Below are 17,970 nucleotides of genomic sequence, written 5' to 3' on the forward strand. Positions count from 1 at the left end.
TAAGGAGCATTCTATAAAGAGCATTCGATTTGCTGCCTATATTTACAGTTACAAAGTTACATTTTAATTGGTTCATAAGCTAAAACTTGAAAGCTCATTCTCTATACAGTAAAATACATTATTTATTGATAGTATGAAATCGTTCTAATTCTTGTCAGTCCCCTGGAGTTTGGGCCTTCCTTCTCCCTATGACGGGGCAGACAAATGACCTGCTACCAACTCTACGCCAATGTTGTTTTGAAACCAGAAATGCAGGAGCAGCCTTTTCCAATGTCCTTCCCCCACCCCCACCCCACCCCACACTGAACTTTCACATTTCACCTGGATTACTATGGGAAATTCAGCCAAATGAAGGGCTGATCTTCTTGTGCTGGCACTACATTGCCTTCACAAAGAATGTTATTCTTGCTATGGGTAATCTTCAAATCTATACAGTAAATTAGGGAAACACAGATCCTGACTTCAATATTGCAACATCAAACTTTATTTTTTTAAACCTGAGATCCATACCATGACTTAAATCCTTGTCTGATTTTTCTGACTTCCACCTTCTGGTTCTAATCACCTCTTTCCTTTGTTTCTTGGTTTTCAGGTCTGAAGGTCCAGTCTCTGACATTCATGTCCCAACTTTTCAATAGATTCTGCCAAGCTAGATGGCTTTCACTTTCTGAGCTACTTGTTCATTTCTGGTTCTTCTCTTCCTCTAGTGTTCCTACTTTGTATGTCATCACCTGCCTCTCTCTTTCAAAGCTCAGTTCCTTTTGTTATACTCACCAACCATGGGAAGTTACGTTTCTTGTCTTCCATTGAAATGCCAGCAGATAAAGCCATGTAAAGATGTAGTGCGGCTGCAGCATTGCAGTATTTGGATTTCATTTCCTGTTGATCATAAACCAGCAAAATAAAGACCGTGCGAATGTCAGTGAAGGATTTACGTCATGGTATGGAACTTAGGATGTGGCGGTACCATTGGTTGTCCCTTACATTGAGACACATAATTCCCTTTAACTTACCTTACTGTATGTTTAACTTACCTTTTGGGGCCGTTGCCCTTTTAACTTACCTGTTGGGGCCATTGCCCCTTTAAGACGCGCCCTAGCACGCTGACGTCACGTCACGTACAACGTGATGTGCGTGCGCCGGCACAGCCCAGCCTAGCGTCTTCGGCCTCAACGGCCAGCCGACGGGAGCGACGCGATCTTCCGCTCCCGCGGCAAGCACCGGCACAGCCCGGCCTAGCGTCTTCGGCCTCAACGGCCAGCCGACGGGAGCGACGCGAGCTTCCGCTCCCGCGGCAAGCACCGGCACAGCCCAGCCTCCCGACTTCGGCCTCAACGGCCAGCGACACAACGACGCGCATCACGTGACGCCCTAAGCGCGGGAAACGCGAACAACGTGATGACATCACAACACAAATGCGATGACATCATCACGCTCCCCACAGGACTGCGAACTCAGTCCTCGTGGAGTCCCCGCTGGGACAAAACCTACACCATGGTGCTCCTACAGTCAGCCATCTTACCTGCTATCTTACCTGCTGTAATTAGCCTGTTCCTGTAAATAAACAACTTGTTAATAGTTCGTCAAAGTCAAACTCTCTTATTTAGTGGCGATCTACACGAACCGCTACAAGGAATTAAAAAATAAAATTTGGAGTTTCAATATTTTTTAGCTGCAGTGGAAATAAGAAAATAACTTTGAAAGAAAAGCTTTCCTGCATATATAAAAACAGAATGAGGGTATAATATCACTGTATCACTCAAGAGGTTGGCTTAGATAAGAGGAATCTGGGAGGTTTTTAAACAACCAAACAACAGTTCCAAATTAATCTGAAGCCTTTCTAAATCAGAGAGTTTATCTTATTTCTAAATAAACCTTTATAATCAATGTTAGTATCATACAATATTTGATAAAGCAATGTGAATAGTATTCAACATTGTAATCCTTATTGCATGTCTTCTGCTTGCTTAGAAAGATTATGCGGTAAATCATGTCAATCTCGGCCGAGGCTGACACTTCAGTGCAGTACTGAGGGAGTGCTGCACTGTCCAAGGTGCTGTCTTTCAGACGAGATGTTAAACCGAGACTCCATCTGCCCTCTCAGGTGGACTTAAAGATCCCATGGCACTATTCGAAGAAGAGCAGAGGAGTTCTCCCCAGTGTCCTGACCAATATTTATCCCTCAACCAACATTACGGAAAAAAAGATTATCTGATCATTATCTCATTGCTGTTTGTGGAACCTTTGTCTTTCCTTCAAAGTGGTTTCTCTTTTTTACTATTTGCATTTTTTGAAATGTTCTTTCCTCCCTTTAATTTCCATCATACCCGTTTCTTTTTCCCCTTCTTTACAGTGTGGGAATAGAGAATATACAAAGTGACAGGTGAAGAGTCCCAACAATGTGGGTAGTAAAGGGGAAGCATAAATCTGGGAGGCAAGCAGCTAAAAATTAGGAAGCAAAAGAAAGGCAAAATAGTGAATGATTTTACTTTTTAATACAACAGTATTGGGTTCAATCCATACCAACACTCATCGGTAGAATTGTAACAGCAGACTTGTTTTTGCAAAACATCTATGAATACAGTGGCCGGAATTTTCCGGGGTTCAGCGGGCGGGTTTGCTGGCGTGTCAGGTGGGAAATTTGATATTTTTGACTGTGCCTCAATAACTTCAAGACTCGAAGTTAGCAGAATAAAACAAAGGCTTTTATTAGCAAAGAAAGGATGCCGGTGGCTGCACCTAGCTTCACCTGGCGTGCTGCTGTTCTACTGCAGGACAAGCCTGGACTTGTCTTAAGTAGGGCCAGGTATGGGCGGAGCTGACACACAAAGGGGGCGGTGCCCTATACACAATACAAGGTACAAACACCGGAGCAGGCAATACAATATATACAGTTAACTACAGAGTCTGATGAATGATATATTTCATCACATTCACCCCTTCTACAGATTTAGTCTGTCCGGGGGTGTGATAGTCCTCTGTGACCGACGTAACGGTTGCGGTGCCGCGGGTGCCGGCTGGGTGTCCCGGGTGGTCTCCTGGGTCTCTGCCGGGGGCACCACCGGGGTTGTTGATGGAGTAGGTGGTGGGTGTGCGGTTGGCTGGTGTTCTTCCGGGGGTGATGATGAATTAGTGGGTGGAGTGGGTGGGTAATAGTTGTTGTGGTTGTTGTTGTTGTTGTTGTAGTCATTGTCGTTGTTGCTGTTGTTACCGGCTGGGGCGAGGTCTTTTATGGACACCGTGTCCTCCCGTCCGTCGGCGTGCCGGACATACGCATATTGTGGGTTGGCGTGGAGCAGGTGCACTGGCTCCACGAGGGTGTCCGTCTTGTGGCCCCTCACATGCTTCCGCAGAAGTACCGGACCTGGGGTGGAGAGCCATGACGGTATGGATACGCCTGAGGTGGATTTCCGGGGAAACACAAACATTAGCTCATGAGGCGTGGCATTAGTGGCGGTACACAATAGTGACCGTATTGAGTGGAGCACATCTGGGAGGACTTCCTGCCAGCGGGAGATAGGGAGGCCCTTGGTCCTTAGAGTTAGGGTGACTGCCCTCCATACTGACCCGTTCTCTCGCTCCACCTGACCGTTACCCCGGGGGTTGTAGCTGGTGGTACGGCTCGTGGCAATCCCCTTGGACAGCATGTACTGGCGTAGCTCTTCACTCATGAAGGCCGCCCCCCTATCCGTGTTGATATAGCTTGGCATACCGAACAGGCAGAACAGGCTGTTGAGGCATTTAATGACCATGGCGCTGGTCATGTCTGGGCAGGGGAAGGCGAATGGGAAACGGGAGTATTCGTCCACAATGTTCAGGAAGTAAACATTGCGGTCGATGGACGGGAGGGGGCCCTTGAAATCTAAGCTAAGCCGCTCAAAGGGCCGTGTAGCTTTGATTAGGTGGGCTCTATCAGGGCGGTAGAACTGAGGCTTGCACTCAGCGCAGGTGCGGCAGTTCCTGGTCAGAGACCGAACTTCCTCAATCGAGTAGGGTAAGTTGCGGGACTTTATGAAGTGGAACAGCCGTGTGACCCCTGGGTGGCAGAGGTCATTGTGGCGGGTCTGTAGCCAATCCCCGGTGGCGTTGGCACACATCCCTCATGAGAGGGCATCGGGGGATTCGTTAAGGGCCCCCGGCCGGTATATGATGTCGTACTGGAAGGTGGAGAGCTCGATCCGCCACCTAAGAATCTTATCATTTTTAATCTTCCCCCTCTGTTTATTATTGAACATAAACGCTACCGAACGCTGGTCGGTAAGTAGGGTGAAGCGTTTGCCGGCTAGGTAGTGCCGCCAGTGGCGCAATGCCTCCACGATGGCTTGGGCCTCCTTTTCCACGGAGGAGTGTCTGATCTCGGGCCCCTGGAGGGTCCTCGAGAAGAAAGCTATGGGCCGCCCTGCCTGGTTGAGGGTGGCCGCCAAGGCAAAGTCAGACGCATCACTTTCCACTTGAAAGGGAGTGTTCTCGTCCACTGCCAGTAGCGTGGCCCGCTCAATATCCTGCTTAATGCTTTTGAAGGCAGCATAGGCCTCAGCAGAGAGCAGGAAAGAGGATGCTTTCAAGAGGGGACGGGCTTTATCGGAGTAGTTAGGGACCCATTGGGCATAATACGAGAATAACCCCAGGCACCTTTTCAGGGCTTTGGGAGTGTTGGGCAGGGGCAGCTCCCGTAGGGGGCGCAATCGGTCGGGGTCTGGTCCGATTTCCCCATTCTCCACCACGCTGCCTAGTATGCAAAGGCGCGTGGTGTTGAAAACACACTTGTCCTCGTTGTAGGTGAGGTTGAGTTTTTGTGCGGTTTTCAGAAACCTCGCGAGGTTTGAGTCGTGGTCCTGTTGGTTGTGGCCGCAGACGGTGACGTTGTCGAGATAGGGGAAGGTTGCCTGCAAGTGGTGGTCATCGACCATGCGGTCCATCTCCCTCTGAAAGACCGAGACCCCATTCGCCACCCCAAAGGGGACTCTGAGGAACTGGTAGAGGCGTCCGTTTGCCTTGAAGGCGGTGTACGAACGGTCCTCTGGTCTGATAGGGAGCTGGTGGTACGCTGACTTGAGGTCGATGGTGGAGAACACCCGGTATTGGGCGATTTGGTTCACCATCTCGGATATGCGGGGTAGCGGGTAGGCGTCTAGTTGGGTATAGATGTTGACTGTTTGACTATAGTCAATCACCATCCGCTTCTTCTCGCTACCCCTCACCACCACCACTTGGGCGCGCCACGGGCTGTTGCTGCGTTCAATAATGCGCTCCTTCAGGAGCCTGTCTACCTCGGTCGCGATAAACCGCCTGTCCTCCCAGCTGTACCTCCTGCTTTTGGTCGCTATTGGCCGGCAGTTAGGGGTAAGGTTCGCGAATAGCGAAGGCGGCTTTACCTTCAGGGTAGCCAGGCCGCACACTGTGAGGGGCGGCTGGGTCCCACCGAAATTGAGCGTGATGCTTTGGTGGTGGCACTGAAAGTCCAGGCCCAAGATCACGCTCACACATAAATCTTTCATAATTAACAGTTTAAAATTATTATATACAGTGTCTTTAACGGACAATCGTACCGCGCAGTAACCCGCAATAGTCGATATCTGGGTTTTGTCGGCCATAGAGATCCTGCCCTGAGTAGGGACTATAGTTAGAGAGAGTCGTTGTACCAGATCAGGGTGAATGAAGCTCTCTGTGCTCCCGCTGTCAATTAAACATTTAACCTTGCACCCGTTTACCTCAATGTCCACCATCGATTTGGATAGTGGGTGCGGTCTGGACTGGTCCACTGTGATCGACGCCACTGTAGGGCCCTGATCGGGACAAGATGGTGGGCCACACGAGGCCGGGTAAGATGGTGTCCACGCTGTCTGCTCGCGAGATGGCGGACCCCACGAGGTCGGACAAGATGGCGTCCAAGATGGCCGCTCCCACGGCGCGCACGCGGCGGTGGCGGTTTTGCCTGCGGGGTTCCCTCTGCACACCTTCCCAAAATGCCCCTTCTTACCGCGCTTAAAGCAGGTGGTGCCTTTCGTCGGGCACAGGTTCCTGGTGTGCTTCGGCTGCCCGCAGAAGTAGCATTTGGGGCCCCGATGCGTCGCGGCGGTCGTAGGGCTTCTGGGGGGAGAGCAGGGCCCTGACGGTGTTGGGCTACCGGGCTGGGAAACAAAGGCGGCGTGGGCCACGCGGCCTGCCGAGTAGGAGTCAGAGTTCTTCTGAGCCACATCCAACGATCGCGCTGTGTCCACAGCCTGTGTCAGATCTAGGCCCGTTTTCTCTAGCAGTCTCTGCCGGATATAATTAGAGCTAAGGCCTGCGATAAAGGCATCCCGAATCAGCTCGTCTGTGTATACCGTGGCTTTCACGTCTTTGCATTTGCAGTCTTTGCCAAGCACTTTTAGGGTGACTAGAAAGTCCTCTAGCGACTCTCCGGGTCGCTGTGTGCAGGTAGCAAGCAGGTGCCTGGCGTACACTTCGTTGGTAGGCCACTGATAGTGGGCCTTTAGGATGTTGCAGGCATCCAGGTAGCTGGCGGCGTCTTGTATGAGTGGAAAAACCCGGTGGCTTACCCGACTCTGTAGGATCCCGAGTTTCACATCTCCGGTGGCTGTAGAGGCTGTGACGGCTTCGGAGTTGGCCATAAAGAATTCCAAGCACTGGAACCAGTGTCCAAACCGTGCCGATGCATCCGAAGCATGCGGGTCCAAGTCCAAGCGTTCCGGTTTCAAAAGTTGATCCATCGTTAAAAGTTTGCTAATAAAATTGACGTGCCTCAATAACTTCAAGACTCGAAGTTAGCAGAATAAAACAAAGGCTTTTATTAGCAAAGAAAGGATGCCGGTGGCTGCACCTAGCTTCACCTGGCGTGCTGCTGTTCTACTGCAGGACAAGCCTGGACTTGTCTTAAGTAGGGCCAGGTATGGGCGGAGCCGACACACAAAGGGGGCGGTGCCCTATACACAATACAAGGTACAAACACCGGAGCAGGCAATACAATATATACAGTTAACTACAGAGTCTGATGAATGACATATTTCATCACAGTTCGGAAACTTCAAATGTAAAGTAAAAGCTCCCATGCTACAGAGATATCTTCCCTCAGCCACAAGTTGTTCCTCACTGCACTTCCTCAACAGATTCTGCAGGCTGCAAGTCTTTACACAAGTCTCCATCCAGTCTGACCTCATTCCCTCTCTCGCCATTGACAGAATGCTTCTGTCATCTCTACTTCACCTGTCATCTATTCCATCAGCATGGGTGCCCTTTATACTCTCTCACCTTGGTCCTCAGAATCCCACCATGATCAGCCCCAACACCAGCAGCACCAGGCACACCAGTAGCACCAACAACAACACCAACCTTCTCCACAATCAACTGATGCTGCACAGGACAGAGGGCATCAGCACCCAACCACATTGTTGCCCGGGAGGCCAGGGATGGCCTCACCATGGCCAGACTTACTTCACTTGATGCTGTACACCCTGGCTGCCACATGATGCACCAGGTTGGCACCACACCACACCATAAAGCATACCTACAATACCCAAGCCTTTCCTTTCACACTCATGACCATTGTGGGGGGGGAAGGGGAGGAGGTACCGTTATGTCTCGCCATTCACTGCAACTCACTAAGCCACTTCCAAAGGTGCACACAAATCTGCCCAAGAACGCAAAGTGTTAAAAATAAAGGTTTCAATGTTTGACAGCAAATTAACAGAAACTTTACATGAACATTGCATAAAACAACCAAGTGACCACCCTTGTGTGTTGTTAGTTGGTATGATTGGACTAGGATGAGGGTGAGTGTGAGGGGTGGTTAGTGAGATGGGGATGTGATAATGTAAATGGGTGGAGGTGCAAGGTAAGCTGGTGTGAGTAAGGATCTGCAGAAGTAGGGTAGAGAAGGCCGAGTGATGGAGATGTGTTGAGTGGCACAGCAGGATGAGGTTGAGTGTGGCTTTGTACTAACGATTCATGATCTACTGAGATCATTGAAATGTTTGCGGCACTGCACCCAGGTCTTCCTGACAACATCCCTGCTTGTGCCCTCCTCTGCAATGTGCCAGCAGGCTGTGTTGATCTCCTGGGGAGGTCACTTCCACCCACGGGAAGGGACGAGGACCTCCCTGCGTGCTGTGACTCCCTCCATAAACATATGGAAGGAGTCATGGGAGAACCTGGGTGCAGCCCTGTGCCTTTGTGCAGTCATTGTCAGTGTTTGCAGCACCTCAGTGCTGTAGAACACTGACAGCATAACTGTCAAAATAAAGGTGGACATGATGCCTTTAAGAAACCGGCTGATGACGCATCATCAAATGACATCACCAGACCTGCTTCCACTAATTGGCTGGGAAACGCACTGGGCGGGCTTAACAAGCCCTGTCAAGGGAAATTCATTTTACAGAGCAGGATGGAGCCAGCAGCGGGGTCGGGACCCGCCACAGACCCGCCGAGGTCAGCAAAACCCTGGCCAGTGTTTCTCAAGCGATATGCATTGGACTATTCTTATGCTCGTTCTCAAAGGTTATTTTTAATAATTTTCAGACGAGTAACCTAGTCTTTGTTCCTCCTGTAGCATACAATTTTTGCCAATCTTAATCCAAATAGACTTTTGTAATAATTATTTAAATAAAAACATTTGCATTAATTAAGATTAGATGGGTATTAAGATGTGAGGGTAGATTTTCCAAGTCGTCACCCTGAACAAGGTACCTGGCCCACTGGAAGCAGCCAATGAAATGCCTGGGATTTTTCATCCAGTGAATTTCTTGAGGTAGGTGAGGATTCGGGAAATCTACCGTGTGGTGTATTTTGAATGGTATTGGGGGAAGCTGTTTTGACATGACAGGCTTGTATTCTGAATTGGTTTAGGTGGGGCTGTATTTTCTAGGTACTAGGGCCACTGCTCATAAATTTTGTTTTTATCTGCTAAAATGCTGTAACTATTTACAGAAGAATGGCACAAAGATGCGCTTTACGAGTTCAGTGCCCTTGTGAATAGGGGTCAAAGATGGGTAAATAGTGGTCAGTTTTATAAATCTTGTGTCATGTTCCAAATTGCAGGGCCTTTGTCTCAGTGTCCAATTTTGCCATTTTTTTTGTATTTTCAGAGAACAGCAGATGGTTTTGATTGTGTTCCACTGAAATCTTCCTCTGAATTGGCGGACATGGACATGTAACACGATCTTTTACATGCTCTACCTTGTTAACTAGCTCACTGAAGTGGCCTTTTTTGAGACATATTTGAACTAAGAACAGTTTATTAAAAAGAAATGTTATATCATTAGAATGTAAAGTATAAATGAGGATTCATTTGTATGAATGGTATAAACATTGCCTCACGATGGCCTTACTACTGTATCATTTATGTACTACAAAGATTTCAAAAGGATTAATTTATGTTCAAATCTTTAAAGGACCTGGGGATTAATGACAATCATAATTACACATTATGGGACCACTTAAGATCAATTCTTGTTTGTCCCAGGATCAAGAATTAGGCAGGACTTGATTTTAGCTATTCATAGAGATTCATTAGCTCCAACACGTCACTAATCCATGTTGAAAATACTGCACTGTAAAGCATTTTTAACTTGCCAAAGACACCCAGAAGCAGCCAATGCGTCAAATACCGTTTTGCTTTTAATCTGATCACAATCTGAATACGGTTTGATGGCAAGAGTTGTTATCCCTCTTCCTTAGCCTTTAGCACACCTTTTAACGTGAACCACCATACCTAGGCACACCGGTGCCTCCCACCTGAATTATAAAGTGCTCTGCGTCGTTCACTGTACAACACTGCACGTGCTCCCAGTGAAACAAAACCCGAATGCCACTGCAGGAGCACTGCACCTGCCTTGAAATCGAAAGTATCCAGGGGGAGCCAATCCTTTTCTATTTTCCCACTTCCCAAGAGGTTTGGCTCCCTCATAGTACGGAATGCCTGGATTGAACGACTTTGAACATCAGTAACCGTGCACCAGTGAAGCAGCCGATTGTTTTGCTGATGTTAAGCGCTCCAGGAGGTCATTGCTTGGTGCTGACTAATTTTTCATCACGATATCAAAAGAGTCCTAGCTGTTTTCAAAGTTTCTTCTCCGTGCCACCCCTTATGAAGATGCTGAGGTTTCAGAAAAGTGGTCAATTTGAAGACTTGCATGCTCACACTGTGCACCGCTGCTTAAGACTCTGGTTCTCTCATTTTCAGGAACCCAGAGGTGAAGAGCAGATGTTAGTATTATGAATACTACAACAACGTGTATTTATATAGCACCTTTAACGTCGTAAAATGTCCCAAGGCGCTTCACAGGAGCGCTATCAGATAAAATTTGACACCGAGCCACAAGGCGATATTAGGACAAGTGACCAAAAGCTTGGTCAAAGAGGTAGGTTTTAAGGAACGTCTTAAAGGGGGCGGGGGGGAGAGGTAAGAGGTTTAGGGAGGGAATTTCAGAGCTGAGGGCCTAGACAGCTGAAGGCACGGCTGCCAAACAGAAACCTTTCAGAAACTAATCACTACAAAACCTGAAGTAGTTTTACAATAGACGACACGAGGAATAACATTTTAACAGGTCACCTTCTGAAATTCCTGCCTACAGGTTGTGAGGTAGCACAGTGTGGGCTTGATAATTTTTCCCTGTTGAATTGGGCAATGTAAGTACTCCAATATTAGGTTTGTTTCAATTGTTGCTTTTGTTGCTTTTGTGCACATGCTAAAAAGCCAGCATGTGTACTTGTAGGAGGCAGGCAGACTGCTTTAAGAAAACAGGGCCGGGACCCTGCAAGTCTGCAACCACTCACCAGAGCAGTTTTCCCCTGAATATGCATATGGGCGAGTGAATTGCTTTTATTTAAATAAATGGAGGAGTCCAGTTGGGTTGATTGCTGCTCTGTCTTAGTGAAAGCTGTACATGTCATTCCTCATGTGCAACAGCTTCACTCAACATCCACAAGCATGCATTTAAGGGGCAATTTCCTGACTTTTTTGCCTCGCCCACTGAGTGTATGTATCAGGAATTTAGGCAGGCATTGTACACGGTTTTCTGACCATTTAAAAATAATTTAGGAAATGATCCCATTTAGGCCATTAACACTGTATTTTATCATTTATTTTCCTTTCATATTCCAATGGTAGCTGACTTTGTATTTCATGTAGTCTTTGGGCACAATAAAGGGAAAATAGAGGGTGTTATCAAAATCTTGATTTGCAGCCATGAAGACTCCACTCTGATGCTGATCCAATTAAATACATATTGATCTTAAGTGGTATTTGGGCCCATAACTGTGCTATTTTACTGTATGGAAATGTTTTGCACATGGAAATTGATTTTTAAAGTGTGATTTGTTTTTGTTTTATTAAAGTTGATCCAGTGAATTCAGCAACTTTTAACCAATTTCCAGGATTACTGCTGGGGGATTTTGAAGTTCGCAGTTTGCTTGTCACCTGATGTAATGTATCAGGTCTCCAGCTGCGAGCCCATTTTGAAGTGCATCAGCAATGGCATACTGCTCCTGAAGGCATTTTATGTTAACCAGTGTGGGGTAGTGGTGATTACTACCTGCACGTTATTTTCTAATATTATTGGAGTTATGTTGAGTACAATTCAAATATGCCCTTAGCATTATTCCAACAATCTAAATAGTTTTTGAAAGAATATTTCCACCCCAAAAGTCTGGAATTGTGTCCCAGTGGAACTGGGCTCCAACTGTGTTGGCTCCTTGCAATCAAGGATTAGGTTTGATTTTTGGGGGGCACATCCAGCCTACCCTTACCTGCTGGGCCAGATTCTGTTCTTACCCAACAGCAACACACCTCAATATAGCTGTTAGTGTTATTAACAGTTACAGGAAACTTTGGTTTATCCGGAGGTTAACTGTCCGGAATGCTCGATCCACCAGCAAAAATCAGGAGCCGTTTCACTAGGTTTTTTCCTTCTCGTTGCTTTTTTTTCACCAGTCAGGCTCTGCAAGGTCTCACTGAAGCTGTTGCTAAGCTACAGAGACGCTTGCAAGGTACGGCCGACTGTTTAGAAGCTGTTGCTAAGCAACAGGGTTTGTTGCCAGATACGGAGCTCCGTATGTTTCAACATTAGCGCTGGTTTGTCCGGCAGTTTTGATGGGACGGCAACAGCTCGGTCCCGTCGGTGCCGGATATCACAAAGTTTCCTGTACTTTAAACGCATAAATCCAGGCCTCATTGCTCAGACCATACAATTCCTACTTTCATTGCCGAGTACGTTCTTCCATCTGCTGCTCTCCGAATAAGTCCCACTGATTTTAGGTCCCACTGATTTTGAACTGGGAAACTTTGCCTGCTAAGTATCGGGACTGTATGCTCCTACTCATACCTGCCCTAATCCTTAACCAGTTCAAAATTTGTTCATGGAGCAGACCTCATTAGGTTAGCACACGACTGGTGGTGTAAACTAATCAATTGAATTTACAACTTTTGGCAGCAGCAGTAGAGGCCAGCGACTCGTGGACTTGCTCAATCTACCTTTCAGACATCCACTGAAAGGTGCATCAGTATACCCTGCTGGGGAGAAAAGGAACCACTGGCTGTGAATAAATCGGGAAAACATCCGCACTCACGGACGTGATTCCAGCATCTTTCCATAAGCAGCAGGTTTACAATTATGTGATCCACACATGGAAGCTTCTCTTGGTTTCAACTCTTCAGCTCTGCCACTGTTGAAAGGATGGCAGGACCAAAGTCCATCACTATCATGGATGCCAACATTTTCCTGGAGTCGGGAGTTTGCGTTCTCCCTAGAGAATCTTTGACCGCAAAATAATTTATGCTCCATTTGATTGCACTTGATTTAATGTTTCAGTTTGTGTTTTATGTGTCCCCCTATCTCCTATTAGGACAGTTTTTCCCTCTTTTTCAGTTGTTCTCCTCTTACATCGTTCCCTGGTCAAGAGGGCAGGCAGATGATCTTATGACAGACCCCTGCCTGTGTTTGGCTGTGCCTAAGAAGGGTAATTTGCCCTCAGATTTTCTTTCCCTCCTATGGAACAATGTTTCCCCCATGATGACCTGACAGCAATTGGGAACTCATCTTGTGTTGAATTCAGATACAAATCCACAGGCTAGCATTCTGTACAGTTTTTTTAATGCTATGTTTCGGCTAGTTTTGTTACCTTTTAAAAATGCAAAGTTTATTAAGTCAGCAAATCTAAATGTTGTATTTGTTTTCTGTGGATAGGAAGAAGTTAAAACTGTGATCATTTGTATCAGATCAATCTGGAGCTGAGTTGCCATGGCAACTTGGCAGTGTTATTATATTCTCCATTTGGCAGACAGAGGAATCACTTTGAATACCTGGGTGCCCTGAAATGGCCCCAACTAAAGGGGAAGCACAATAGAAAGGTAGTGGAGTTTCTGCACAGCTCCAGTATATCTCTGTAACTTAACTTTCCCAACAAAAATGTTTTCATCAATGCACAAACCACTAGTGTGTTACGACTGGATCGCAAGTTGTATTACGTGAAAATATCAAAGCTAAAATTTACCATTAAAGGACGATGTAATCTTTCAGGGATTTTTAATGCTGTAACTTTGTTATGGGGTCAGTTCAAATGTGCAAGCACCTACGTATATTCACCATTTGGTTTTGTAGATTTGTGTGGCAGATTTTTAGCATATTTTCAATCTGTTTAATGTTAGCATACCTTGTCCACTGCCAACTAGAAATACAGATTAGCCTAGAAATGATTGTTAGCGATCTTAGTGAAGGAGCACTCAATTTATATGCCTTTTTTCTTTGCATTATTTTGACGGAGGTGTGAATCTGCTTAGAATAAATGCATTAAAGGCTCTATTAAAATAGCAGACAAGGGAATGTAATATATACACATTGAGCATTCATCTGATAATATTGCAAAGAGCAATTTCCAGCATCGGAGCTTTTAAAATGGTCTTATGTTCTATACTGTAACCCATGTTATGATGTTGTGAGATTGAGCTAATTATGAAGGACTTCATATCAAGCTTCATTGAAAATAAAGCTTTTTTTATTTTCATAATTTGATTTATAACTTGCAAATACAGAAACTGATGGCTTTCATCTTCAGTCTGTTTCTGTATTAAATCAGCCTGCTGCATTTTATTCCGTCACTAGTGCTGAAGAGTGTTTTGTCGGCATTTCAGGGTACTGTGCAAAAAATTATCCAAACATTTTTAACCCAAATAAGAGGAAATCCACTGTGATTTAGCATCTCTTTTGATGAATTAGTGGGAGGGGGGGGGGAACTGGAATTGTTATGTTCAATTAATATTTTCATTCTGAAGACTACTGTTGGCCTGAAGCAATTCAGGGTTAAAAAAACTGCATTGTATCAAGTAGAAATATAGTTTGCCCTCTTTAAAAATATATCAATTTTGACATATATGCGTGTTTGCTTAATTTGGTGGAATACATGTATTTTTCTGTTATTTAATCCTGCGTAAATATTAAAGTTTGGCGTCTTCAGTGCTTTATACTTATTGGTCCATTCTATAATCATTTTAATTCCAATTGAAAGAGTGAAACACATTGTAAGTGGCAGGAGCAGAATGTGTGTCTTTGATATTTTCAGTTTATTTTTTTCCCCCAGATTTAACCAAAAAAGCTTTTTAGACTTCCATTAAATTATTAAATCGTACACTGTGCTCAATACTGCACTTTTTAAAAACCAACCGAGGCATTCAGATTTCAGGACATGGCCTTATCACAGTGATGAGCGTACAGCTAGCCAAGTGAACATGGGGCACTGTGCAGATTCCACCCAGTGCCCTTTGTGAAGACAGATCTATAACATAGGTACTTCACTGTATTCACAACTATCCTTTGCGTGGTCTATAGTATGTGCAGTTCACTACTTCTCCCCCATTCTGTACATATCCACAGAGTGTGCATCTCCATATGTCCAGCACTGTGAGTAAATTAGCACTTTGTAAAATGGAAGAGAAGAACACGTTTCTTTTTTAAAAAACCTTTAGAAATATGTCACAGTGCAATTAGAATGAACAGTAGATTTTGCCTGTACTATAGTCAGGAATTAGAGAGAAACAGGGCAGTTGATGGACTCAAACTGTTCTCATCCTTCAAGTTAATCTGCCTGTCTCCAGTTCCGCTGGTATAGTACAAGCTGTTGTGCATCATTGCTTACCCTCTGTTTGCAGTGCAGTGACATCTTATTCTTGAAAAATGAACAGGATTGTCAACACTCATTTTGCTCTATAAATGTATCTCACTCCTACAAATAAAGAGAGCTCCATATATTTGTTCTGTAAACTGTTTACATTTTTTGGATCACCAGGCGAGTTTCCTGTTTCAGATTGCTTCTTTCTCGCTTTTTTTTTGCCTTATTTTGTCAGTAAGAGCTATCTGGTTATCATGGTGCTATTCCTGCCAGTTTCATTTGGATGGAGTTGCAGCTGGAGGAAGAGGAGCAGCAGCAGCATTCTTCAATAGTTAAAGGCTAGTGATGTGCCTCAATAAATCCGAGACTCGATGTTAGCGAAACAAAACAAGGCTTTTATTGACTTAGAAGGTAACAGACAGAGGAGAGGTATCTTCCATCCAGAGGTCTGCCGTACTGGATGTGATGCAGGCTGGGCCAGCTTACATAGGGGCCAGGTATGGGCGGAGCCCTACACACAGTACAATACAATGGTGAGGAAACGGAACTGAGGTAAGGGAAATGAAACTGAAACCAACCACAGTCACAGGCAGAGAATACCAATGAGTGATGAATGGAATATTTCATCACAGCTACCACTCCATTGATGTTCAGCTAGTGTCTGATCACAGAAACAGGATCATGCAAGTGGGTGCAACGAACCCAGGCAGCTGTCATGATACATTTATCCTGTGACAGTCCACCAGCCCCACAATGTTCGACCCTCCCAGGAATGTGGCAGGAAGCCTGCTGTGGGACAAGGGATACTCCCCTAAAGAAAGAAGAAAGAACTTGCATTTATATAGCGCCTTTTGCAACCTCAGGACGCCCCAAAGCACTTCACAGTCAATGATGTACTTTTGAAGAGTTGTAACTGTGGTAATACAACCCCACCACACCTGAGCAACAAATATATATAATCAAAGCCAGGGGACCAACAGAGTGATTATTGAGCATCTCATTGGGATGCTCAAGCGGAGGCTCAGGTGTCTAGACAGGTCTGAGGACTCCATACAATATGATCCACAGAGTCTCCTGCATCGTAGCGGTGTGCTGAACACTGCACCACCTCACCATACAGAGAGGCCTGGATTTGGAGGAGGCAGAGTGGCATCAGCAGTCCTCATGGGGCAAAGACGATAAGGGGGAAGATGAGGAAGCCGTAGAAGGAGGAGGGCCACCTCAGTGCCTTTCAACAACAGATATGAGGGATCAGCTGATTGCACAGCAATTCTGGTGACCTCATTCCCCTGTCCTCAAAACATACAACACAGAGGTCCTTTGCAGTAGCAGTCCTTGTTACATCCTTCACCGGCCCCTTAAGCCTTCCATTCATTTCGCACCCAAGTGATTAACCCATAGTGCTTTTCTTAAAAGTAGGGTTACTAACTCTGCTACTCCTATGAGGTGCTGCCTTAGTGGTATCAGCAAAGCTGGCAGTAGGCTGCTGTTCCTCATGTTACGACCTTTGAGATGCTCGTGGCTGATGATTTCTGGGTACCCAAGCCTACGAGAGTCCACCTGCAGACTGGTACACCTAGCCTGCTGCCGGGGCAGTCTGGCCCAGCTTACTTATTGGCACCATGGTGAATATTGGTTGAGGGGGTATTGAAGAAGTAGATGTGCTGATATCCTGAGAAAGGGCAACATATACTGCTCCTATAGTGCCATTGCCATTCGTGTGGGGCTGGTACTCATCACTTCCACTGATCTGTGGGTGAGCAAACTGCAGAAGATAAGTGACTCCTTGAAAGCTCCTACCTATTTGGTCCACCAGTCTGTCGGAGATGGACACCTGTCTCCCCAAGGTGCCCAGAGCCTGCATGGCAGCCATTTGAGCTTCTACCAACGCTGCAAAAGCTGAATTGAGCGATTCACCACAGGTGAAAGGACTCAATAGCAGGCTGTAATGTTGCCTGTTAAAAGTAATAGTTACATGCACAACTGTTAGACTTTAGGCATTACCTCCAGGCACTACCAATGTTACAAAAGTATTATGAAATTGTGATGACCAGAAATAGGAATGACAGAGAGGAAACTCATACAGATAGATGTGCTTTATATTGGTTTAGTTCTGGAAATCAATTGCAGTTTGTCATTTTAAAATGGGAAACAAAATGTGCCTTTTGTGCCATATTTTTCTTCATTTCAGTATGATGAATGTACCAGTAGGAATAGTCACAGGTTAATAAAGGAGTAGCCATCATTTTTTTTCCAGTTACAGCTTCAAACTATAGTATTGTTTCTTAGCATTTCTTTGAAGCAATGTCCCCTGCACACCTTCTATAATGCTTATTGAGCGGGAATTATGTGAGGTAAAGTTTAAACTTTTTTTAAATAAAGTTGATCGGATCAAGTTTCCACTTTGGGCGTAATCAGGAAATTGCGCCCAAAATGCGCTTAAAACGACGCTGTTTTCCACCAAACTCATTTGCATAATCACAAATGTAGAATTTCCCATGAATCACTGTAATGGAGCAGTGTAAATGACAGTAATGGGTTAGTGACTGGGAACAGAGCCAATCGGGCCTCAAGTAGCTGGGGAGGGTCCTATATTAACCATTGAAAGAAAATTTCCTTTAGAGAGAGGCTGAAGATCAAAAGTGAAGGACACTTTTCACTCTGCAAACTTATAACTTATAAGAGCATTGATCTGATTGATTTAAATTAATTTTAATTTATTAATGCATAAGGTTTAAGAGCAATGAGTGATTTCAATCTGTGCACGAAAATTAAAAAGCACAATTTGACCAACCCCCACCCCCGAACGGGCGTAATTGGCGGCAACTTCAAGTTTGTACTTGAGGAGGATGCCGAGAAACTCCAGTATGA

The 17,970-nt window shown here is 45.5% G+C and overlaps 1 protein-coding gene across 1 annotated transcript in view; it reads left to right on the plus strand.

Moving 5' to 3' along the window:
- elapor1 (endosome-lysosome associated apoptosis and autophagy regulator 1) overlaps window positions 1–14,457 on the plus strand; it is a 143,731-nt gene extending 129,274 nt beyond the window's left edge. Inside the window, exon 22 of the mRNA XM_086011318.1 lies at window positions 9,084–14,457. Within this exon, the coding sequence (XP_085867444.1) occupies window positions 9,084–9,152 (69 nt within the window). The 3' untranslated portion in view covers window positions 9,153–14,457. The remainder of the gene's footprint in view (window positions 1–9,083) is intronic.
- Window positions 14,458–17,970: the final 3,513 nt, after the last annotated feature.

This window comes from Somniosus microcephalus, chromosome 18 (assembly GCF_052327205.1).
Source record: "Somniosus microcephalus isolate GS21.2 chromosome 18, FLI_Smic_1.0, whole genome shotgun sequence".
Lineage (NCBI taxonomy): Eukaryota > Metazoa > Chordata > Chondrichthyes > Squaliformes > Somniosidae > Somniosus > Somniosus microcephalus.